We start from the raw sequence: 26,111 nt of genomic DNA, 5'->3' as shown, positions 1-26,111 counted from the left end.
GGTGAGCCAAGTTTTGACAAAAAACGATGGATCCATAAAAAAGTATTTATTTCCAGTTGACGAGGGGTTCAATTTGTTTACCCAAGTTTAGTTTCTTCACTTAATCAATCGGGTTCTCAAACAAACATAGCTTGAATCGTTTTTAACAACTTCATATGAGCAGCGGTTCAGTCTCAATGGGAATTGCTCAAATCTCAATTCTTGTTGCCAACCAGCGGGACTCTCAGTCACGTAACAACCTAACACGTTGTGTCATGTTGCTTCCTGGGTTCTTTTCATGTCTGGTGGAAGCATATATAACCAGAGTTTGATGAATTAATTTACGTTGTCCTACATCAAGCCTGCATTTGTGCATACTCAAGCTAACTCTAATACTTTTAGAAGGTGTTTCTCTTGGTCCTGTTTCTCGTTACAAAACGGTTTGTTATTGAGCAAGTTTTTTGGTAGCTCATGTCTGAGTACTGACACGTACAGTTGTGTACGGCCTTTGTGACAATCATATCTGCTAATCTGTTTATTGAGTTGCTTTTTAACCATTTGGAGCTGACTTGGAGCACCAAAATTTATAGGAATGGTTAAACAGATGCAATATATAATATTTTTTCAGTTTGATTCCTTGGGCAAAACCTGTGTTGACCAGTGTTGTGCAATTTTGTACAAGACTCAAATGGAAGTAATTGTTTTTCTTGTACGGATTTACTTCGACTGTACCACTTAAAAATCGTTCAAATTAGTCCAATGATTTCATGAAATAAACATGGTGTCATAAAATAATAATAGCAGTAGAAACCAAACTAGACGCGGCAGTTTTACCGGATGTGTGAAAAATTATATATTAACACTTTCATCCACATGTTTCCAAGGATGCCAATTATTGGAACAGACGCCTTTCTCCATCACAATCCACCAATAACACTATTAACAATACAGCATCGCAATGCTTCGCACATATATTCGGCTTTCTCATCATAGCCATTCACGTGCGAAAAATCGATACCAGCCGTACTTGAACTTCAGCGTAGAACTTTTCCCTCCTTCTATCACGCGTCTGCTATTGAAGGTTTATTCGAAACCAAAACAGCCAACCGAATTATGTAATCACTATTGTAACCCGTTCACGTTGAGTTTTGTTGAAAATTCTTTGCTCTTTGATCTACGAGCTTTCTCCACACGAATCAACCACCCGAAATCACTTTACCACTCTGACTGTGTACCGCCTAAACTTGAACTTGAATACCGCCAGACCAGCCGCCGCACCACCGACGCCCCGTGTCACCACCACCGTACGATTCAGGTCAGATTCACCAGGGTTTGGTCTTCTCAGCTGCTCCGGTTTCAAAACAGCAGTGCCCACACCAAGCTGCGCACAATCGTTTCTTTTGTTTTAAAAGGTCACGAAAGCACTGCTGCTGCAACCGAATACAGAAAAGGCACTTTGTCACGTCGTTATCTTCCAGAAAGCCACTGACTGGGTTTCAGTCTTATCAGTTTGACAAATGCTAGGTATGCTGTCTGTCTTAGTGGATTTTTTTTCCACTGGTCACTAGCGACACCGACGGCTTTCACTCTCGGGCAAGGCCCGCAGGGTACTACGCAGAGGTGCACTTGACTCCACCAGAGAAGACGAATTCAAACGAAAGGATCATGAAACGCTTTGCTTTGATGTAATAGGTAAACTGGCAGACGCGGTGCGACTCTCAACGATGACGACGACGACGACGACGACGACGACGACGACGACGACGACGACGACGACGACGACGACGACGACGACGACGACGACGACGACGACGACGAAGACGACGCCTGGTTCGTTAGTGTTTGGACGCTCAGCTGAGCAGCATCGAATCGTTACGTTAACTATAACTGTGTGAAAAGGAGGCAAAAATTGAATTATGAGTAGCAATTGCCTTTACTTGACTGGGGCCTGTTCGAGCCGGTGCGGTGTGGTGTGGAGTTGGCATCATAAAGTGAGAGATATTCGCTAGGAAAAGTGGGAATTCTCTGAATCAGTTTAGTGGATAATAGCAGGAAAAAAAATCGAAAGCGGTGGGGGAATGTCGAGAACCTTGAAGGAGGGCCACCGCTGATTGACCAATGATGGTTGGTAAGTGCCAAGGTTTTGATTGGAGAATAATTTGTTTAAATATACAGACAGCAAGTTATGCTATTTTGGATGGAATAGTCTTCTCTTTCAATAATTTATATTCTTAAAAAAATTTTACCCAAGTGCACAAATATAGGCTTGACATTAAAATTTGAATTTTTTTACACTTCTAGTTTTATTTAATGTGTAACTTGAATGTTGGATTCGCTTCCGTTAACGACAATAATTGAACAGTTGATTTACATTAATCTAGTTAAATCAAGTTTTATTTTGAAAATCTTCAAACAAAAATTTCTAGAATAAATTTGGTAATTGAAAAGATCAGTATCAGTAACGTTATTAGTAGTAAAAGAAATCATTTTTGTAGAAGACTGAATCACAGCCGCTAACAAGTAGATTAGATAAGTGGAATTTTTGCTAATCGCTAATTGTAACTTTATCGTTGTTGTAAGGTGTTATCAATAGTATAAAATGATCCCACTGTTTACTACGTGAATTAACACTTATAGGAAGAAAAATGTAATCAAAAACGGTGTTCTTGCATTTTGCTCGATTTCCAATGGCATTTTTCGTGAATTTTCATGTAAAACTGAACATTCCCGAAACGATTATTGATAGTAGAACAGATTTGTCTAAGAAAAAGCAGATTTAAAGATGGTTAAGCATTGCTCTCCAAACGATAGGAATACAAATAATGTTTTGCAGTGTTTTCGTGTACATTATAGGGACACAGTTCAAGGATAGAGACTTTGAAATTTCTGCGAAATTTTACATTTTCAATTTGTTTAACATTTATGTTTCTTTTTCAACATTAAAAAAATGGTTCCACGCGCACCCCACAAAACCGATGCAATGCCGTTGTCAGTGAATAAGAGCCTTAGCCTCTTCAGCAGCCGTCTGAAGTAGGTTAAGGCGCGACGCCAAAATTGGCTACACTTTGATAGAAAATATGAATTTTGAGAATATTGAACAGTGAGGTAGGTTGAGAGAGAGAGAGAGAGAGAGAGAGAGAGAGAGAGAGAGAGAGAGAGAGAGAGAGAGTAACTTAAATCAATGACTATCATGTTGGAAAAACAATGGTTTAGCGCGCTCACATCACTCATTCTCAGTACTGGGTTGCGTTGTATCACAGATATGAACGCGGGAGAATATAGAATAGAGAGAATAGGAGAGAACAAAAGATGAAGTGTTTTCCTGCTATCATTAGCGACACCGCTTACCGTGCAACGCACGGGCTGTTTAAATTACTTCCCATATTCGAATTGTTGTTACTGTCATTGGAAATCGATTTTTCGAATTTCGCTTAAGCGGAAGGTCTCAAAAGTTGTTCTCTCGAAAAAAAGTTTCCATGCAACGAAATTCCAATTCATTCGTGCAGTAGCCTCTGTTCTGGAAGCAGGCATAATTTTTAAATTCTTTTTCCACAGACAGACAGGCATTCGATGCAACCTTCTGTCTGTGGTTGCTGAAAATTTGCATGAAGACTTTTTTCCGAGAAGGCGAAACATTTGAATTCTACTGTTAAATGAAATTCGAAGGTCAATGTTCTCCATATAGAGTAACGACCCCAGAGTTCGCCCACTTTATCCGAGTACCCAAAATTCGTCCACCTATTTTTTATTGTTCGCAATACAGTGTCAACTCTAAGAACCGTGTTTAAACATAAAGAAGAAATAGCTGAGATTAAAAATAAATTATTATTTGGCATATTTCAATAACAAACCCCATAAACAATTTGTTGATTGGGTGGGCAAATTGTGGGGTCAGGACGAATTGTGGGGTCCTTACCCTATTTCATTGCACACTGGGCCAGGAATGAAATCTAGCAGAATGAAATTATTAGCGCTCTTATGGTTTACCAAGTCAGTTTCCGATCTTCTACATAGTTTCTTGGTATAGTTAGGGCTTCAATTTGTATATTTGAATAAGTTCTGAATTCAGCCGCGAAGGTGGCACTGCGATACCAACTTCTTTCTCTTATACGCTAGAGCTTTGCAGTTTTCGACAAAGTTGTAGATCTTTTAATTCTATGAGACTTCACAGAATACACAAATTTTCTAATTCTTTAAGATTCAGAGATTTACAAGTTTCTTTTTTAAATTTTGTCTGAATTTCACGATGTAATGGGTTCATGAGTTTTTTACAAATGTTTTCTCGATAAAAATTGGATAAGTACGTCATTTTCGTCCAAGTACAGAAGTTTTTTAAGTAGTACTTAAATGAAAATATGACAAAAAATTTGAAAAAATCACAATTTTGTAAATTATATATCCCGTTGGTTAGTCAGTATTAGCAAACCATGATCTTCTCTAAAAACTGTCCATTAGAAAATCTTTATCCTCTTAAATTTTTAAAGATGTACTTTTTGTGTTTTTGTAATTTTTCAATTTAATTTTTTTTATTTTACCGTTTTAATAAAATTCACATTTCGCTAACAATTGCAGATATTTTGAGTGTGCTGATTCAGAAAGTTGCGTATTATTTAGTGAGTTTAATGTTCCCAATCACAAAAATATTACAAAAAACCGTGAATTGCAGACAAATTCAACAACCCCCAACAAAAACATTTCAGAAATTTGAAGAGACAGAAATTTTGTGTCTTCTACGAAGTTCAATAAAATTTTATAATCTAAACCTTTGTCGGAAACTGCAAAGCGTGTAAAGAATAAAAAGTTGGTGTTGAAGCGCCATCACTACGGCAAATGAGAGTCGAGCCCTGTTGCACTGATTGACAACGAGTGACCAGCGTTTCACTCATACATGGCTCGTTGCGGTACTGCTGCATGTGCCAGCATGTTTTCTTCCAAGACATCTGATTTTTTTTCGAGTTGTTACGAACTTTTCGAAGAAGCTTTACCTTCGAGACATCATGATATGCAATGTCTTAGGGTGACTATCATTGATACCTATTGTGATCCACAGTGCATATAAAGTTACGCGGAGTATACCACAATATATCTAACTAATGGTAGCAGTGGCCATAAGGTCATGAGGTTCCAAGAATCGAAAAAGTAGCCGCAAATTAGCATATACATTGTGTGAAGTTGTTTCTGGACGGATCGATGGGACCGTGGGTTGTGTTTTTTCAGCCCAAGGTGAAAGCATTGAATACAATGCAAATTTGGTTTTGGTTATATGGTTTTTCAGCCGTTAAAGAAATTACCAAAGTCCGTTCTAATGAACTGCGCGATTGCTGCTTGTGAGTTTTTTACACTGGAATACCACCAACACATTGCAGCTCACTTAGTGAAGATCGACAACGTGGCCACCAACTCGAGTCGGATCATCGCGGATCTGCTGAAGGCTGGAACCGGCCGTTTTATTCCAGCCTTCAATAAAAAAATGGATTGCAAGCAATTGAATTTAGTATCGCTCGACAAGAGAGCAACAACTTACAGCAAATTAAAATACATGTTGGGTGACGTTCGTTGAGTCTGCTGTGCCTAGTTATGTCCACGTGGACAAAGTTTGCAACCCGTACGCTCATAGGCGTAGCCAGAGGTACCCCGCCGCGTCGAAAACGGACATCGTGCGGCAGTTCGTGGACACCGGATACGCCCGTTCCGGCATTTACAACATCTTGGCACTATTGGACACCAATCAGAGCATTGAAAGAAAGCCCGGTTCCGGATGGCCGACGACCCTGAGCGACAAGAAACTCCAAAGGATACTGAAGAGGAAGACCGAGGTAAAAGTGGCTACATCGCTGCGTGCGCTTGGCCTGGAGGTCTGTGCAACCGATCAAACAGTGCTTGGCGAACATGGACGTTCAATACCCGTTCACTAGTTTCGGAGCTGCAGGCAATGACGCAGCGACAGCGCCTGAATAAGATGGTCAAATCGATTGAACGACGAGACCTGTCTCACCCTGGATGGCAACGACTGGCAGGGCATTATAGTACGAAGTACCTGCCGGATGTTGCGTCGCTCACCAAAAAATACCATAAGGCCGAAGACACGGCCGGATCTAGAGTCGGCTCACCATTCAAGGCGGCTTAATGTCGATGTGGTACCCAAGTTGGCGAACCCGCCCAACGTTCCCAAGATGCGTCTCATCGAGGATTTCTGGCAAGCCCGAAGCGTAAAATCTTCTTCAACAATTTTGTCGCGAAATTACAGGAGAAATTGATAAATGAAACGAAAAAAGAATTAAAAAACATGCCTACACACATGTTTTTGTCCGCTATGGCGAATGTTCCGGTTAACTGCCGGAAGGCCGCATGCAAGAGCGTAGATTTTTTTGCAAGTAAGCTAACATAATTACCTTCCATAAGAAATTTATCAAACTCAATTATCTGTCCTAGTTATTTTTTACCACTATCCGAAAAAAGTCCATTTTTTTAACGCATACGTTAGAAACGTTAATGAAACAATACGGAAGCACAAGTGAGGACGAGAAGGACGACGAGACAATAGTTTCGTGCAACCGATTGGACCGTTGCGGAAACGTGAGGCTCGAGCTATTGAATCAAGGAAAAAAAGCAGCTTCACCACGTTGTAATTTTCAAAAGCTGCGAGTCCAATCTTCTTCTCTTTAATATTACTTGTAATCAAAGAGCTAAATAGCATTTCTGAAAATGTTAATATTTATGACAGAAGGAAACAGTCACGTTTTTTGATAATTGAGTTTTGCAAATAAATTCTTGTTGCATCAAATAGTCTTCGTAAAAAAAGGCAAAATTTGATGCAAGGATCGGTTATCTGACATCAGTAACCACCAGGCTACCACACACTTTCGAAAGTTAGACGAAACAAAGCACAGTAATAACACACTGGTTCGTGTACAAGCCACAGGTTGAAATATATTGGATATTAGCCAATTCCTCAATTATTTTGGATATTAGCCAAAATTGTTTTACATTTGCCAATGCATTTTTTGACAATCGGCTTCCATAAGGACCTTGTTTAGGGTGTTTACCATCACGGAAAACTGTTTTCTCGTTTTTGGTAAAAATGGCATATTAGCCAATTTTTGAACTACGGGCAGTGTAAAATATCAGCCAGATCAAGAAGAATTGATTGAAATGCTTGCCCTATGTTGCGTGGAATTGCACAGGTTTTTCAGTTGATCCACTAAGGACATTGCAGCGGCAAAAGTACCGAGCAAATCCGTGTTGATCACTAACTACTATTATTAATTTTTATTTTTCAAAATACCATTTTTTTACTTCTTAAATTTTGAAGAACTTGCTACACCCATGTGTACGCTTGTTTGTACCGCGGGTGATAAACTGCATAGAATGTTGCGGTATACGGCCACATACTGCGAAAATAAGGTGGGATGCGGTTCCATGCAGAAGATTCCCAACTCAAAAACGACGTTTCATGCATTTCTAAGACAATCAAAATTATGTCGGTTCGGCGTCCCAAAATTATAGAAAAACCATGTGTTTTTTCTACATTACAACCTTTTTCTGCACGGCGCGTTGGCAGCGGTAACACAAATGGGAATGGAGTTCTGCTGCACTGTTTGACGATGAATGACCAACACTTTACTCACACTTGGAACGATGCGGTACAGTTGTCTGCGCCAGCATGTTTTTCTTTAACACATCATAATAAAAAAAGTTTCCATAAAACTTTACCTCAAAATAATCTAGCCTCATGGAGGCTTCAGTTTTGCCGCTAATATAGAGGGTATCACACCAGGCAATTGGTGTCTTGTCGTGAAGCCGTCTGTGCCAGGCGTTTCATTCATCCTCATTAATTTTCACTGCAGAACAATGAAGTGATAATAACAACTAAAGTATCACAAAGTTGTCCATCATTTTATCAATCCAACGACATATTGATTATTGTAATCCATAATGTGGTTACACAAGTATTTCCGTTTGAAATATTACATGCCGACGTTCCACCTTTATTTTTAGTTTTCCGCAGAATGTACCCCATTATAGTACGGTTAGACGTAGTCCTACGTCAAAAATTAAGTTGGCTTCCAAGTTGCACATAATGGTATATAATTTGACGAAGTAAACGCAAACAGCTCCCAGATGGATCATGTTTTGATTAACGGTCGACACTTTTCGGATGATAGATCTTTTCGGGGACTCTGTTTGACCACCATCTCGACGTAATTAAGATCCGCGAATGGTTGTCGAATAATGTTGAAATTGCGCACCGAGCGGATGATGCGTTATAACATGCAGCGGTTTAAGACGTGGAGTGCTGTTGGACTGTTGAAAAACATGCATGATGCCAACGATGGCGAGAAAAGTGCTTAGTACGACGCTTGAGAGACAGCGTAAAGGTTGGTTCGACGTCGACTGCCAAAGAAGGAAAAACGGGAAGAATTAGGCTAAAGGGACGAAAGGGACGTTCAACCGAGGATTAAATCTTCACGCTGCGAAAATATAACCTGCCGACTCACCATCTGTTTGTAAATTTTAAGGTGGTGTACGATTCAGTCAAGTGAAATGAGCCGTGGTAGATAATGCTAGAACACGTTTTTCGACGAAACTGATAAGCTGATTTGAATGACGCTGGAGTGGTTAACACTTTCGTGATTTCGGAAGGACTAAAGTGCTTTAAAGCCCTATTCAACATCGTCTTGGAAGGTGCAGTGCGAAGAACAAACGGGGAAAGAAATCATTACGAAATCTCACATGACATGACATGACATCGATATAGTCGGGATAATCCGTAGCGCTGCGAAAGGGGCCCTTTATGAGGTTTGTTCTCATCATAATGGTAGCTGAGGTGGAGTTAGACGAGGAAATCTTTGAAGTGACTGAGAAATTCATATACTTTGGTATTCTATTGACAAGTGACAGCGACATGAGCCGCGAAATCGAACGACGAGTTGCAGATAAAAATAGGATTTTCTACGGACGCTGAAGTCTCGTGGCCTGCACACTCGCATAAAACTGGTGCTAAATTGGACGCTGTTACTCCCGGTCGTCTTTTACGGTAATGAAACATGGACGTTAAGATGAAACGGTATTAAAGCCACAACACCCGATTTCGAGAAACCGCTCCGAATTTTGACTCGGAAATGGATAAAAAATAGCGTTTTCACAGGTGACGCCATAACGGTTACCGAGTCTTGTGCCTTTGAAAATTTGAAGTGGATGCTCGAAGTCGGCCATTTTTGACTTCAATACCGTTTGGCCTTGAAGGGAGCCGATCGACGAGCGCATATGGTCCATATGCTTCTGAGCATATGGTCCTTAAAACTCGACGCACATTAGAAGATGGAATGTGGAACAGACTTACGAATCAAGTGTTCAAGTATGCTAGCATAGTTAAGGTGACATATTTCGGCAGGTTGCAGTGGGCTGGGCATGTAGCCAGGATGCCTGGTTCAAAAGCCCTCAAAACAGTTCTCAACAGAGAACCAGGAAGAAGCCGTAGACTCCCGCACCCGGTGGATGTGAGCTGTCGAGGAAGACGCACGAGCTACTGGCTTTGGAGGAGACTGGAATAACCGAAAAACCTGGGCATTAGACCACTAGGAGGACTGTTGCCATAAAAGTAAAGTAAAGAAAGTAAATTCAAACAGCGCTACGAAAATTGAACGGCGTTTGAACGAAACTGGCCTTTGAAGGCCACTCTAGTCGTAGTACATGACCATAATAAAATAAATCCTCGGTGAAATTGACCGTAAAGTTTTTATACAAAATTCAGCGAATATGGCGCCAACATTTTTACGATGCTTACTGTTTCGCTGTATGTAGACGAAATTGAGGTATTATTAGTTTAGAATGTCGATTCTCAGATCAACAGATTATGGGCCCAGTCATAGTGTTCACTAGAATTGGTGGCACCCAGTCTTGATCTATTTTCAGATACATCAAGGTTATGAAAAAGTCGGGTTTTAGAAGATGGCCGTCACTACCACCACCTCCAGGGACGACGGACGGATGGGAATGATCCGCCTCTTCAAAGGAGTGAGACTCGTAACGGAAGCTGCTTCACTTCACGATCTAATTCCATTTTTTGTCTTAAGACTAAATTTTAAGTTTAGTAAAGAGGGCAATGTATGAAGTTTTACGAGGATGCAAAAAATGAACGAGAAAAAAAATTGCTACACTTCTTCGAGAAAATCTCCCCAAGAGATGCCAACCCGGAGGATGCTGCTCTCAATGCGGCAAAATACCACAAGCGGATTTTTTGGTGCAGGAAAAGTGAACCACTGAATAGATTAAAAATACCAGTATCGGGATTGATTGTTAAAATATTCTCCAAACTGGTCGTTATTTCAGTAGGAAAGGAAAAGTTGAGTTGAAATGCAATCACATTGGGTGAAAATTGAACGCATATATTGAAAAGGTAGACTAATCAATTCTAAGTATATAATTGGTATATGGATATGGTTGCTCGACGAAAAATCTAACCAGAAGATGTGTCGGCTTGGTTTTCAATTTCGTGGAAGAAATCATTAAGAAATTTCGGTATATAATTAAGGGAATCACAGAAATTACAGATTTCAGCGATAATAATAACAATAATAAAAATTATCATATTTTGATTAACTTTTTTGCTTATCATGTGAAGATTAGCTATTGCATGATGCATCGAAAATTCCATCCATCCTCCAATTCCAGTCCATAAAATGAGTTCTGGGTGAAGTCACACATCTAAATGTTTGCTTGGCAAAGCAATTGCTCTTAAAATGTTTGCATTAGAACGGCTTCGACTTCTAAAAGGTGACGATGTGATAAATTGCGGTACGCATTCAATTTTGCCTTCGGAAACCATACTGCGTGTGTCGCAAATCATCATAATAACGCGAATAAAGCAAATCATTCGTTGAATGGCTTAAAGGTATAATTAACTGAGATTGCTTTTGCTTCGGTTCAGGTACACAAATAGTCAAGAATACCTTTGAGCTGTTTGTTCAAACGTAATTAACTCCAAGCATGTACGCGGGGTTTGCATCGCGTATACCATAAATTATTCAGTGAATTTAATTGTGGTCCACAATTCTGCATGGTTCGGAGAGACTTCTAGTATAATCTAAGAAAAACAGCTTGCTCATACATTGTATCAACCGATTTTTTGTTCTTTCGAGGGTTTGCATCACTGGATGTATGTTAGACTACTGGTGACAAACAAAATCCCAAAGGCAATTTGAAATTTCCATACAAATCAAAATTTCACCGTCGTCAGAAAATGTGACGAATTTTTACGCCAAAGGCGGTTTCGTTTGTTTATTCAGTTGGAAAGCTTTTTCCAATTGTAAGAGATAATCTGCTCGCAAAAAAAATAAATGAAACGATTTTTTTATTTTCTAACAAAAAACTCTTGAGAATTTCTTCTAATTAATCGTGTTCTGATTTGTGTCTTGTGTTGACCGGACCTTGGAGGAACCTGATTTCAGCGTTAATAATGATGCTGCCACGTGTTTCCCGAAATATGCGCTGAATGTATCCTAATTGGATAAATATTTTTAGCGAAGTGCATAATCTGTCAATTAGGCGTAACAATTTCCCACCGCCTTCGTCTAGCGTTGGGGGTGACTAGCGCCTGCGAATGTCGTCCGTATTGGATCTTATCCAATTTAGTTAGAAATCAGCCAGTAAGTAGGAAGTAACTAATTTGCCGGTTAACGGTCGGACAGATTCTTTTTTTTTCGGGGAATCTGGCCGTTCCAGTAGCGGTGTCTTGATCAATTGCCAGCAGCTACTGTTACTGCCGGACTAGATTTATGACATCCATTGCCACTGAAAGATGAGGTCGTGAGAAATTTTTAATTTGCTTGTGAAACTCTCGTATCGTTGCGTCAAAATTTTCCATGTCGAATGTTTCTTCTTTTTGAGTCTAAAAATAGTCGACCTTTAAGCTAGAAGCATTCGCGTTAAAATATATATATTTCGGTAGAATGCGTAAACACGATTTTCCAGACATCGGTTTGTGTAGGCTGTCGGTGGTTTCTGTTACTGATTCATGAGCTGTAAGCGGAGAAGCAATAAAGAACAGAAGAAACTTTATAACCAAATTATATGCAAAATCTGGGGTGTGAGAATTTTTGAGCTAGATACTAACACGACCTTCAAAGATTTGCATGAAGAGTATTTGGTTTTATTTAAAAAAAAAATCAAAACTGGAAAACTACTAATTCGGGCAAAATGAAGTTGAACCCAAAGTTTTAACTGAATCACTGGTTTTTATTGTTGAAAGAAAAATTGGTGGATTTCTTGCAGTACTTCCAACAAATTTGCTAAAGCCTATCCAAAAAAATGGGAAAAGGAATTACACAATTTAATACAAAAAAGGTGGAGTTGAAGTAGTTGAAAATATCCCTCAGAATCTGTAGTTTAATTTGGTAAATACAGGTAGAATTTAATATTAATCAGATAATTTATAAGAATTGAGGAGATTTTGGGAAGAAAATTGAAACTCACCTCTGAGTAAATTTGCAAAAAATATTGGAAATTATGAATTTAAAAGGAATAAAATTTTGAATTTAAAAGGAATAAAAAATGTTTGCTAGCGTTATTCAGCGTTTTGAGCAAAATATCAACCGCAAACCACATCTCATCATAATTTTTTTTATTACAAACCAAACAACCTTGTTACTCATGTTGTTCCCATCCCCAAGGAAATCGTTTCCACTTTTCATCGTTACCACTAAAGCAAAAGTTGAACAATACACGATAGGTATAGGCGCGCTTGTTCTGTATTGTAATTGCGATAGGATGCACGTTGGGATAAAATAGTAAACTTTAGCATTTGGATTACCCACAAGGCTGTTTGTTATATGCACTGCTGCGGCTGTTCAAATTCAACCTTCAACAACAGTTTCTACACTCTGGTTCCATTCCCTCGCCAAGCGAATGTTGTGGATGTGCGAATAGTATAATACATACAATGTTGTTGTTCATGACCATGAACGATGGACCGGGTGAACCGAGCTCGAGCACGCTATCAGGCAAAAGTCGAGTCGACAGAACAGATTAGCCCTCGGGGAGCGAAACTATGCCACGGAGTCGGAACATACTGGTTTGATATACATATACATAAATGCGGCGTGTAGCCTGAATAGCGTGAAGGCACGCATAGGAAAATCCGGTTTCGTGGTTTGTGGAGTCGAGCCAAAAAAAAATTCGATAAGAAAACGTAAGTCTCGAATATAATGAACAAAATTTGTCTGTCTTGAACAATAATAATTATAACAGTTCCTTCGGCAGAGTGGCGAATTTACACCCTTGAGGGCGACAAACTTTGCACGCTTTTTTCCTACTACCTAAACCGTCTTGTTTGTGGTGACAAAATTTTAGTTGCATCAACACGCAAAACTTGGCACAGTCGACTCAGACAACTTTCCAACGTCGCGAGCCCACTGTTAACCCACCTGGAAGGCAAAGAAGTGGCATGTCTAGGCCCAGTTAGTGCAGTCAGTCACTCCACACGAACCGATAGCGTGGAATAAATCCGGTTATGCAACACTTTGCGGCTTGGCGTTTGGCTGGAATGCGCGCTCCACTGGATAGGGGAGGATCTGTCGATTTAAATCGTCTATCACAACAGCATAAAAGCGGATCCTTACTAGGAGTGCGCACAAAGTTTCATAATCAATAATCGGAGATGAAAGAGAGAATTAAAATTCGATTGCAGAGATGGATCGGTAGGTAGAAATACTTTTCAAAACAGTTCGAGTGCCATTCAGATATTAGAATCAATTTGTCTTTCTAATACATGTGAGTGTGCGACATTTGACACAAATGCAGGTGTTGCTTCGAAGTAAAGGTCCACCGTATGAGACAGTTCAGTGGAAATCAGTCTCAATTGCCCTGGTACAGATGATGGTAAGGCACAGTTTCCGGTTGACTGAATTTGATCATTATTGACAATGCATTATTCACATTGTATTCAAAATCTTTTGTAAAGTACCTGATAGGAATCAACCCAATGGGAACCAGAAGTCATTGTAAAGAAATAAATCGAATGTGTACATTGTAGGACGAAGTTGTGAATGGGTGAATGCCTAGTTAGAAATGGGGCTGTTCTTTGTGCAAATGTTGAGTCTGATGACACATGGGGTAAATTATCCTACGACAGGGGATGTGGTCCTCTGTAACGAACCACCTGAAAGACTTTAAAAAGCTTATGATTGAAATTTGAAGACATTCCGAATTAAGTACATTTATAAATATGAAAAAAAGGGGCTTTCGTTATATGGTTAATATTCTTAGTTCGGATCTTTATTTGAAATCGTCAATGTGCTGTGCGTGCTGTGGTTTCGTGGGATACGCATGTGTTATTTTTTACAATTTATTAACACTGTTTACAATTTTCAAAAAGGACAACCAAACTACAGGGACGGCCAAAATCAATTTATTAAAACTCGAACTGTTACTTCACACAACCTAAAACGCCAGATTCAGTTTCCTTGGATTTTTTTCTGTTTCTTTTCTTTAGGAAACACTTCTGGAACTGCCTTCTTCGCACATGAAATCATGAGTTTTTAGGTATTTTCAGCTATGCAATTCAGAACCATAATGTTAAATGGCTGAACATAAATATCAAATATAAAATATTGATATTTCAATTAGAATGAAATTTGCGTCAATTGCTCATATATTATCAAGTAATAATAATTCGAATATGATACATATTGTCCCCTGAAAATAGGTTAATGACATGCTATTTTGCAGCGAAAAAAAAAACTCGTGTTGAATATTTATGTAGAACTGAGATTGCGTTTTAAATTTAGAGTTTAAAGACTGCTAAGCCGAAACCCTATTATTGGTACCCCCTACAGTCGACCTCTACTACACGATGAAAGCACCAGAAGGAATGCAAAGTGTACCGTTCGATAAATAGTACGTAGCCTAACTCTTTTCGAACAAACCAGTCACAATCATACAATCAAACGTATGAAAATGTTGTCTAAGGTTCAAAAAGATAAATTTGTTAATGCAAAGTTGATATGATTATTGAAAGGTGTATTATTGAATCTAATAAAACAGCGAAATTAAGCAATAAAGCGCAGACGCAGTCAACTTTTTCAACACATGAAACATGAAAGATCGATGCTGATTAGAATCGAAAATGTAATATTTTCGTAGCTTTTCTGTGACTATAAAAATATTTTGTGATTTTTTTAAAATTTTGTTAAAAAATAGGAAAGCCTGTTGAAATTTGAACAAAATAATTTTTGACTGTCGGTCCTCATTTTAGTCATGTAGCCACCCTATTCTAGATACCCTCATTGGCCATTTTTCCTAGTTTTGACACATTTATTATACTGTTGAAATCCCTACCTCTGGCTATTTGAAGCTTTTTTTCCCGAAGCTGAAAGTGGAGTCATGGATTTTCAAATCGCGTCAAAGGCCAGATTCTGGTCTCTGAGCATCATCCAAATTCCGGAGATACCCCATGAGTACCCGTATGGGACCTCACCATTCCAAAAGCGGGAGAGGTATCTAACCAGCATAGAAATATTTTTTACCTTGAAGAACATGCCAAATTTGGTTCTATTTACTTGATTAGTTCTCGAGATGTGCAGAAATTTGTTGTTCATTTGTATGGGACCCCTCCTTCCCAGAATAGGGAGGGGTCTCAAACTATCTTAGTAACCTTTTCCGGCCCCTAAAACCCCTATATACAACATTTCACGCCGATCGGGGCAGTAGTTTCCGAGCCTATATAAATCAGACAGACAGACAGGACTGCATTTTTATATGTTTTGATAATTAAAACTGCGTTTTCCGGCAAATGTATATATTCTGATATCTAAATTGACAGTTTTATCGTGTTTCTGAGAAAATTTTATACGAAAAACACTTATCACCCAGAGGCATTACAAGCACAACTCGAGTTACAGCATTTATAAAAAAAGTCATATTTTCTCAGATTTGCTTCTAATTTCTATTCTTATGTTGATAATGTCTTTGGAACTTTTACGACTAACGGCATTCTGAATAATATAAATTGGAGGATGTTACACAAGGATTTTGGAGATACTTCTAATTTGATCGGAATCGGAATGTTGCTTGTTGCTTGTATACGAAGTGTATATGCCACTTGGACACGACCATCACAGATTTTGCTCAAAGTTAGGGGAATTATTCATCTACTGTCTCTTTGGAAAAATCCCGAATTTGGTGTAGATTTAAATACCTCCCGCTCTGTAGGACCCCTCTTTTTATTGCAAAGTCACGCAATTTTTGTCAAAAATCTCTTTTTTCTTTTTCTTACAATTCATAGATGTAAGATGTCCGAAAAATACTGATAGGTGATTTTTGAAGAAAATAAACCAAGGAATCCAAAAAAATATAAGTTTCGTTCATAAGTGTTGCCAGATAAATTATTTTTGTATTTGAAAACTAAGTTTACATTTTTCGGCAAATGCGGCCATTTTTATTTTAAATTTGATAATTTCATCGTGTTCCTTGGAAAATTTTACGTAAGAAGCAACTATCATTTCGAGGTAATCTGAGCCAATCTCGAGATATAACATTTTTACGAAAATATTTGTAAATTTCGTTATTATTTTATTTTATAATTTATAGACGTAAGACACCCGAAAAATAGTGATAGATGAATTTTGAAGGAAATAAACCAAGGAATCTAGGAAAAATATTGTTTTCGACCGGAAGTGTTGCCAGATAGATTATTTTTGTATTTTAAAATTAAATTTGCATTTTTCGGCCAATGCAGCTAACTTTATTTTCGTCGTATTTCCCAGAAAATTTTACGTAAGATGCACTTACCACCCCGTAATATGAGCCAATCTCGAGATATAACATTTTTACGAAAAATAAATTACGAAATTCAAAACTATCTTCGTAAAAATGCTCGAGATTGGCTCATATTACGACGGGGTGATAAGTGTTTCTTACGTAAAATTTTTCAAGAAATACGATGAAACCATCAAATTGAAAATAAAATTAGCTGCATTTGCTGAAAAATGCGAATTTAAATTTAAAATACAAAAATAATCTATCTGGCAACACTTCCGTTCAAAAATAATATTTTTTCTGGATTCCTTGGTTTATTTCATCAAAAATCATCTATCAGTATTTTTCGGACATCTTACGTCTATGAATTGTAAAAAAAAAGAAAGATGAGATGTTGAACAAAAAAGCGTGATTATGCAATAAACAGGGGGGTCCTACAGAGCGGGGGGACACCAAAATTGGGATTTTTCCATAGTGACAGTAGATGAATAATTCTCCCAACTTTGAGCAAAATTTGTGATGGTCGTGTCCAAGTTTGTGCTTTTTCGTGATCACTTCGTATGGAATGACCCATATCCATTTAGAACAGAGTATTTTGTGTTTGAATTTTTAGGTTTTAGTGGCTCAAAATTAATATTTTTGTTAAACTTCTTGACTAATTTTCTTCAAAATGAGATCTCCAAAATGTTCATTGATATAAAAAGTCCGCAGATATAAAAAAACTTTAAATAGAGGGTCGCCCAAACCACAGAAAACTTGACTTTATTTCATCAACATACTGTGACTCGTGTTTTGCTCATAATTACTCTGGGTTATGAGCGTATTTTGTGTAAAACTTTTTCAAGAAAACTATAAAATTGTTAAAGTTGAAATTAAAATATACTTATTTGTTCAAAAACGCAGCAAAATTTTTCAATTGCCAAGATAACCTATCTGGAAACACTGGTGCTCAAAATAAATTTTTAAAATTTTTCTGACAATTTTTCTCCAAAAATAAGGTATCAGTAGATTTCTAAATTTTATACTTTTGTAGCCACAATTTAAAAAACCACGATTTTAACGAAAAACAGCACTTTTGAAAGATTTCGCGCCAACTTGACCAGATGTTGTCAGCACCCTCTCAAATTTTAATGAAATTTTGTGGGTGTAATTCTCTACCCTAAGGGTGACTTTACTACCCTAGGACACTTTGCATTTTCTTGAAAAGTTATCTGTATCAACATTTGAAAAGAGCTGAAGTTGTTTTTTTTTTTCAAATCAATAACTGTGGTGAACACAGGTTTTGTCCTAGGGCTCAAACTGAAAAAAAATATAGCTCTTTAACAATTTCTGTGAATTTTGGTGCCCCTTTTTTTCCTCTGTGTGGACTCATCACTGCGATCAGAGACATTTTGATCTATTGTGATATTGCCCAGGTGTTTTCTGTACTCCGCACTTCATATTATTGGCAGTATCATTATTGAAGTGAATGATACGCTTTTTTTTTATTTTTATCCATGCTTGTGTGTGAGAGTTTACCCTTCCATTTCAAGCTTACTGCTCTACTATACCGCCGAGCCTCTTTTCTGTCCTACCAATATCGCCAAATTACAATTTCCTGAACTGAGGCTACACCTAACGTTCCTCTCTGGCCAGGTTTATTCTAAAAGGGACTTATTATGTCAAGAGGAAGGAGTCTTATCGAAACCTCGTTCCTCGTGCCAATATCGCCAATTACAATTCCCTGTAGAGCGTAAATATTTCTGAAATCAGTTTTATTAAAGAAGGACTTATTTTGTCAAGAGGAAGGAGTCTTATCGAACCTCGTTCCCCCTACCAACACCGCGTAGCAATCACAATTCCCTGAAGAGGCACTCAATGCTTCACCTCTGGTCAGGTTTATTATAAGTAGGACTTATATTTTTGTCAAGAGGAAGGAGTCCTATCGAAACCTCGTTCCTCCAGCCAAGACCGCGTCATAATTACAATTTCCTGAAGAGAACTATTATACGTTACTCAGAACAGTTTTATTATAAGAGGGACTTTTTTTGTTAGGATGAAAGTCAGCAAAGGGTACTATAGAATTCAGCTTGAAGGAAGGGTATATAGTAGAGAGCCTGAGAATGAACCCATGTTAAAGTCCTTTGAATGGCCTGATTCCACTAAGATTCGAACCCACGACCACTCGCTTATCAAAGCGGGCTCTGTAACCTTGCGGCTACGAAGCTCTCTAGTGAAGGTAACTTTCTCAGAGACTTAAATGAGTTTTCCCATAAGCCAACGTGGAAGCAACAAAACCGGCCAGCAATTACTTTGCCGCACTTTGATGCACTTTTGTATACGCTAGGGGCACTCCTTTGAGCTTTAGGGCAACATTTTTTTTCACTTTTGACGACCAGAGTAATAATTTTGTTATTCAAGGAAAAAAGACGCTGTAAAAAAATTTGAATTAAATTGTTTGTTTTTTATCTGACAAATAATGGTTTTTTATGTTTCATTTCTTTAAGTTCAGTTAACTGTCATTGGTTAGCTAACAATGTGTAGTTTTTGTAGAAAAAAGAGTCAGATTAAAAAAGAGTGAGTTTTTGAAGATATAGTATGAGATATTGTAATTAATTTTCTGTTTTTTCACAAAAAAAACTTCATATCTCACGGTGTATATTTTTTCTGAAAGGACAAAAATACTGTCCACAACTTTGCTGCAGACGTTATACCAATCAAACCAAAACGTTCTGGCTTTTGACGTCGAACTACGTCTTTCCGTAAGGGTCCGTTTTGGGATTTCTCTCGATTGTACGAACTTTTACGGGATTTCTCTCGATTGTACGAACTTGTGAAACGTTTTATATGTAACATTTAAATCATGAATAGCGACGTAAAAATCGAAACATATTTTTATGGTTCATTAGATTCCTGTATTTAAAAAGATTTGTTATTAGCATCAACAGTACGGCATGATATGTCGTCATTATTTGAAAATAAAAAAAAATTCAACAAGTCTAAATTTAATCCACAATCAATATCATTCAACTAACCACGTACACAGGTATAGCAAAAATATACTAAATCTTGCCTTTAAACCTCGCATTTCGAACGCTACCACGTGATTAGTCGTTTCATCAATCATCCAGCTGTTCCCGTGCAAAAGATGGTCTCATTTTCATGCAAAAAAGCAGCACTGACATGCAGCTCGCGTTCGTTTCCAATCTGGCTGCTGAAACAGAAGCATCAGCAGTAGTTCTTGAATAACTTCTGAGAGGTGATACGTATGAAGTACATACAATACAACTATACAACTTTTGCAAGTTTCGTCATTCTCCGCTCTGCGTTTACGAAGCTGGTCGTTTTCATTGCCTAGAGGATTGAGTCTGTTGGTGGGTATTGCGAAGCTGGTTATTTTCATTGCCTCAGAGAAAAAAAAACGATCAGCATTCTGGTTTAAGAAACACCTATATTGGGTGTTAGTTGGTCATTTTCGGCTGTTTTCCAGAACCCGGAAGTCGCCATCTTAGAATTCAAAAAGGTATCTGTGATCGACTTTAAGCTTCTGTCATCATTCTGGTTCCGGAGATACTCATATTGGATAGAAATCGGCCATTTTTTGCTGTTTTCCAGAAACCGGAAGTTGCCATCTTACAATTTAAAATGTTGTCTGAGATCGATTTGTGGCTTCAATGCATCATTACGATTCTGGAAATACCCATATAGGGTGGTTATTGGTCAACTTTCGCTGTTGGCATGGCATTTGGAAATATTTTCTGGCCTCTGGGCGTCATACTGGTCCCGGAAACACCCATATTAGAAACCGGAAGTTTCCATCTTAAATTTAAAAATGGCGTCTGGAGTCGAGTTTTGGTGCATCCTATGCATCGACTCGATCAGGTTGTTTTCCGGAAAACCTGGCTGAAATATCTGTTTAATTTGTATGGAAGACCATCCTCCCCTTCCCCCCAGAGTATGGAGGTGTATCAAACCACCATAGCATTTTGTGTTTGATTTTGATAAGAGCCCTCCCATCCAGAAGAGGGAGGGGTGTCAAACCACCATGAGAATTTTTCTTGCTCTCAAAAACCTAAACATATCAAATTTGATTCCATTTATTTGATTATCTTTCGAGATGTGCAGAAATTTGTGTTTCTTTTGTGAGAAACCCCTCTCTTCTAGAAGAGGGAGGGGTGTCAAACTTTTATGGACATATTTGTTATCTCTAAAACATTCACCTGCCAAATTTGGCTCATTTTACTTGGTTAGTTCTCGAGATGTGCAGAAATTTGTGTTTCATTTGTATGGAATCCCTCCCTTTCAGAAGAAGGAGGGGTGTACCTAATTGATTTCTCATTTCAATACTGTCTATATTGTAATTTTGCTTTTCATTAGAGATATCCGCGTGAAATAACTACAATTTACTGCTTGACCTCGGATTACGTATCAATAAAAAAATAGTTTTTTTTTTCAAGTCATGGTCAGTTGGGCCTAGCATAATTGGTAACTTCTCCACCAACCACGCTCGTGATCGGGGGATGGGGTTCGAATCCCAACGCCGACATACGTGTCGATGGTTGTGCGGTGGCGTGATCCACTCACACCCTGCAAGGGGCTCTTGTGGCCGTCAAACTCCATACATTTTTCATCTTCCACTCATTGATTCTGGTACCCACTTTTTGGTTGGTTTGCCCTAAAACAACTGAAATAGAGTAAATATCCCATAATTGTCAGTAGACTTATTCTCGAAGAAATGTCCTCATAGATGAAAAAAACAAGGACTCAACGTTAGTTTTCGGTACAATGTGCGCTTTCAATGAAAAAGCTGGTTTTCGTAAGAATTTCAAATGAAATATTGACGTCGTGATGAATTTATGATTGGTAGGCAAAATTTTGACGTTTGAGTCCTCTGACAACCAGCCTAACCGGTCTACATTTCACCCTAGCCGACACGGTCCGTTAATCAACGGGCCGTAAGTTAGGGTCCTGAGTGGAGTCGCCTTTCCGGTCTTCGGTGATTGGCACAACAACAGTGCTAGAACTAGACCGACGGGAAACGAGCGAGAATAATAAAAAAGTCATGGTCAGCGTATATACATTCCATGATCCGTTTCCATGGCCGTAACCTTTTTTTTCATCAAACGGTTTTGTTTGCTCTAAAACTAGTATATCGAAAATATAGTCTGACAGAACAAAATTAACTTGTTACCGGTGTCAAGCTAGGCAACAGCAAAAAGCTCTGACGTACGAAATGCATCAAAATCCGGTCGTACGAAAGTTTGCTGCTGCACATCCCGTTTGCTGATAAGCGAAACGCCAACAGTCTATCTAATAGTTTAAAATCAAAAATAGCTCATAGTAACATACAACATTGCGTTCCGTTTATTACAGTGAAGTGCTGTTTTTCGCTCGCTCGCTTGTTTTGATTTTTTTCCTGCTTTATTATAGGATTTAAACCATCGAATTTGTTTTTTTTTTCTAGGTTAAAGTCATAATCAACTGAGTTACATTGAACTTTGCTACTGCGCGGAACTTGCCGTCGTCATCGTCGTTATCACCATCGCAACTGCAGAGAAGGAGAACGAGGAGAGCTATGACTGATAATGCAGCAACAGGTTAGTCAGTGGCGTGAAAGGGTTTCATTTAAGCATCAATATTGATATTCATAATATAACAACGCAATAATTCAAGAAAATCGCAACTATAGGCTTGTTCTAGGAAGGACCATTATTGCGGAAACGCAGTGAATGGCGAAGAAACACCCACACTATCAGAAAAGTATCACAGCAAAGCACAAAGGAGCAGATTCATAGATTTGCAAAAATTTAGCAGTAACAAACTACCCGAGCAAAACGCTCAAGTAACTCCCACTCGTGGCTGTGACGCTATGGAAACGCAGACTATTTCTACTACACAACAGAAGATAATTACCTCTAATTGCCTTCGCCGTGCGAAATCCGAAATGCAAAATCGGAGAAGAAATTTGTTGTTATTCCGCCTGCAGTAGATGATTGCAAAATAAAAAGGCTGATGACGAACGTAAAATATTTCCAGCGAATCTTTTCTGCCTGATTGATTATCAGTAAAAAAAGAAAAATGTGTAGGTGCGAGTATTTCACTGTTCAAATCAGAGATTACTGGATAGGGTGGAACGACAGTAAAACCTCTAGTGAGTGATCACGTTATTGATAATGTTGGTGGATAACGAGTACAGAATTACTCAGTGTATCGTCATTGCGCTGAAGTATTGGGGCTGTAATTGAGGTGTTATGGAATAATTGCTCGAAAGGTTCAAGTGTTAACCTGGCTTGCTAATACAGTGATATTCAGTCCTCGTATTGTTTCATTTTAATTGAATTGAAGGCAAAAATAGTGTTGGATGAGCAAATGAGGTACAAACACCTCAAACAGAAAAATACCCTGAAGACATATTTATCTCATTTGCTAAATTTGTGTTGCTGCGAATTTCGTTTCAAGAATTCCTGCTTGCATTCAGGAAAAGTGTTTAATATCAATAAAGGCCTCAAGCATTGACGACCGACGTGACGAAGCAGGTGTCAAAGCCATTGCTAAAACAAATGAACACCAATCAAACCACCTTTCGTCAGAGAGATAATCATCACCCCAAGCTTTATCCCCACTCCTCATCTAGGTACCTACCGGTGTTTGATGGCACGCTTGTAGCCAATATCGTGAATGAAACTTTCGCTATGAAGCAATTTCGGTTCCTCCTGGAAGGTGACGCTGCTCTTGCGGCAACGCCGTACAGCAGCTATCGCTCCCGTTCCACCCGCTTCCTGGGTCGACGTGAAAGACTTAGAGGCGTCTCCATTGGATTGTTTCAATGCACTCAGTCGCCTGTGGGACGACTCCAGACTGGCTGCCCCACCGGAGTTGGCACGGATACGCAGCTGTTCGACCGTTGCCGGAGGCTTGTGAGGAAGCTTCGCTTCAAACTGGTCCTGCGATATCTCGGGCATAATGGCACTGTGCTATTTACTAGTTTTTAATATGCAAATGTCAAGGAAATCAAATATACACTCGAAGCACTACGCACTACGTATGATGTCTTTGTTCTCACAACAAACAAAAGTTTCTGCGTCACTCAATTCGGTCGACCTTAATTCTTGCAAACGAAACCAACACCAATCTGCGTGTTCGCGTAAATGACGACGATGCACCCTGTTTTTACGCGGAGAAACGGAAGGCTGCCCGATGGGCGGCTGGGGGGGGGGGGGATATATCAGGGAAACGTGAGCAGTTCAAACGGCTCAGCGATTTCACTGAATGAATAAGAAAAAACACGATTCGCCAATCTCTAAGGCAAACGCAGGCAGGCAAAGGGAGAGTTGACACGCGGCGATTGCAGCTCAGTCGAAAACGACGATACTCTTCGGTAAAAACTTTGTTGTTTCTTACTTCGCGGACGGTGAGTAACTGTCGATCCGGGGTCTTGACTTGGACGGTGCTTGACTCCGCGCAGCAGACGGCGTTCATACTCATGTGGATGTAGTGGTGCGATTGCCAACCTCTAGCCCTGTGCTGGCGAATCAAAACAAAACCACTGCCTGTGTGGAGTGGTGGTGGGGCCCCTACGTGCAAGTTTACTACTGCTGGAGCGCCCGACGACGTCGATTTTTGCGTCTTGGAAGGGTTTGCATCCGTGTACGGCTGGCGTCGCAGCAAGGTTTCGAAACCAAAACAAACCAGCTGAAACGCTTTAGGAGTATGCATACAACGACGGATGCATGCTGTCAGTTTAAGCTGGGTGAAACTCACAGCATGGAGTTGGCTCACGTTGAGGTTACTGAATGGAATTTATTCTCTTATTGTAAGAGTGTATGTATTTGCTTTTGAAATTGACCCTAATTTTTAGCCCAAGTTCAAGGTTGTATGTCAAATGAAAGAGAAGAAATATAATTGTTAAGTAATCGTAGAAACTGAGTTTGCAACAATATCTATGTAATAATTTGGTGAGATTTTCTATAGATTTATTCCAAACTTTACTGGATTTTTTTTTGAGAGCGAATTGGCATCTCATACATTCAATACAATTTTCCCATAATTGATAGGAATGGCCCAAACAGCGTCTGCCTCAAAGCGTAGAAGGGGTTTGGTCGATGTCTACGATTGTCCACCGGGAGGGGAGGGGTGGCCCTCAACCGACAAAAGAGACAAGTTGTCATGGGATAGCTTTTCTTCAATTTGAAGAAAGAGAAGAAATAGTTGAACACTTAAGCCATTTTTAAATGTTAGTCTAGATAATTTTTCAGAAAAATTAAGTATAGTTGCTTAGTTTAGTAAGGCCAAAATGAACAATTTTGAATGGGTACTGCCAACATTTTGTCTAGTTAAGAAGCCTTCGCATATCACAAAAAATCCAGAAGAGTTAAGAATCCATGGTAATGAACGTGGAAATAATCCATGCAAAGCAATTGGAAGCTTTATGGATTGAATTACCCGCATAATCAATAACCATAAACGGATGATAATCCATATGGTTTAACGATACCCCATACAGTTGGGACTATAACCCGAACTAGTTGTAGGCACGTTTTATGGTTATTGACTATGCGGGTAGGCTGACTTTGAACTTACTTTACCGAACAGTCCCAAGCCGTGGTTTTTGTTCCCAAGGCGGCTAACAGACACCTGAGAAGAGAACTCAGAGTATGGGGATGAAACTAGGAGAGTGATGCTGGGGTAGTTACACTCCCCCGACACCTACTCGGCTTGTTGCGGACCCACTAAACCCCTCCGGTCTCCAGCTCTACTCTTCTCGGGACGACGTCGGGTAACTTTTGTGCTTGATGCACTCTCTTTACTTTTACAACGTTTTAGCCAACTACCTGGAGGCTGGCAAATATCTCCCACTGGCGGGTTGGTGGTTGAGCCGCCACACACGTTGCAGCTCCAGGACAATCTGAGGGGCGGCTATACAAACCGCGCTCCAGGTGTCCGGGTCGTCGCACATTCTCTCGGCTAGCTTCCTGGCCCATTCACTGCCATCCTTCCACGTTCCGTCGCCATGGTACCTCCCAATCCAACCGGATACCCCGGGAATGAGTCGGTGCGTCCATCTACTCTTCGTGGATCTGGACCATTCCTGCTGCCGTTGGGACTTCGAGGATGACCTTCTGGTTCCTAGCATGCTCGTTGTGTCATGCTGGTCGAAGTATTCTCTGTCCTCGTTGATGGCGATGCTGATAGCATCCGGTATGACGGTATGACAAGACACAGAATGCATCGTATTACATTTACCGCAACTCTCAGGCATATGAGCCTGTAGCTACTTTCCAGTTTACCACGGTAATTGTTAGTACCTAGAGCACTGGATCACACTGGCCCAACATACCTTAGTATGGACGAAACCACGCTGGCAAGAAGTTTTCGCTTACTGTTATACACCGCTGAGC

The 26,111-nt window shown here is 39.3% G+C and overlaps 1 protein-coding gene and 1 long non-coding RNA gene across 11 annotated transcripts in view; one reads left to right on the top strand and one right to left on the bottom strand.

The window, feature by feature from the left end:
* LOC129718313 (cytosolic purine 5'-nucleotidase) overlaps positions 1 to 26,111 on the bottom strand; it is a 78,686-nt gene that overhangs the window by 18,649 nt on the left and 33,926 nt on the right. For 3 of the 8 annotated variants that reach the window (XM_055668960.1, XM_055668959.1, XM_055668962.1), the window contains exon 1: positions 1,199 to 1,679. The exons of 1 other annotated variant lie outside the window; for it this stretch is intronic. Coding sequence is in view for 1 of the 7 variants with exons in the window: in XM_055668954.1 (XP_055524929.1) it covers positions 23,356 to 23,675 (320 nt within the window). In the remaining 6 variants the exon portion in view is untranslated. Of the gene's footprint in view, positions 1 to 813; positions 939 to 1,006; positions 1,680 to 23,355; positions 24,141 to 26,111 lie in introns of those variants that run through there. 4 more of the 8 variants (XM_055668957.1, XM_055668958.1, XM_055668954.1 and 1 more) reach the window with 3 other exon arrangements.
* The window catches only part of LOC129718315 (uncharacterized), a 40,823-nt gene continuing 16,388 nt past the window's right edge, over positions 1,677 to 26,111 (top strand). Inside the window, exons 1-3 of one of the 3 annotated variants that reach the window (XR_008726861.1) lie at positions 1,677 to 2,107; positions 22,178 to 22,310; positions 22,403 to 23,656. This is a non-coding gene — a long non-coding RNA (uncharacterized LOC129718315). Of the gene's footprint in view, positions 2,108 to 22,177; positions 22,311 to 22,386; positions 23,657 to 26,111 lie in introns of those variants that run through there. The other 2 variants (XR_008726862.1, XR_008726863.1) reach the window with 2 other exon arrangements.

This window comes from Wyeomyia smithii, chromosome 1 (genome assembly GCF_029784165.1).
Source record: "Wyeomyia smithii strain HCP4-BCI-WySm-NY-G18 chromosome 1, ASM2978416v1, whole genome shotgun sequence".
In the NCBI taxonomy this organism is placed as follows: domain Eukaryota; kingdom Metazoa; phylum Arthropoda; class Insecta; order Diptera; family Culicidae; genus Wyeomyia; species Wyeomyia smithii.
This window is presented reverse-complemented; position numbering and strand designations above follow the sequence as displayed.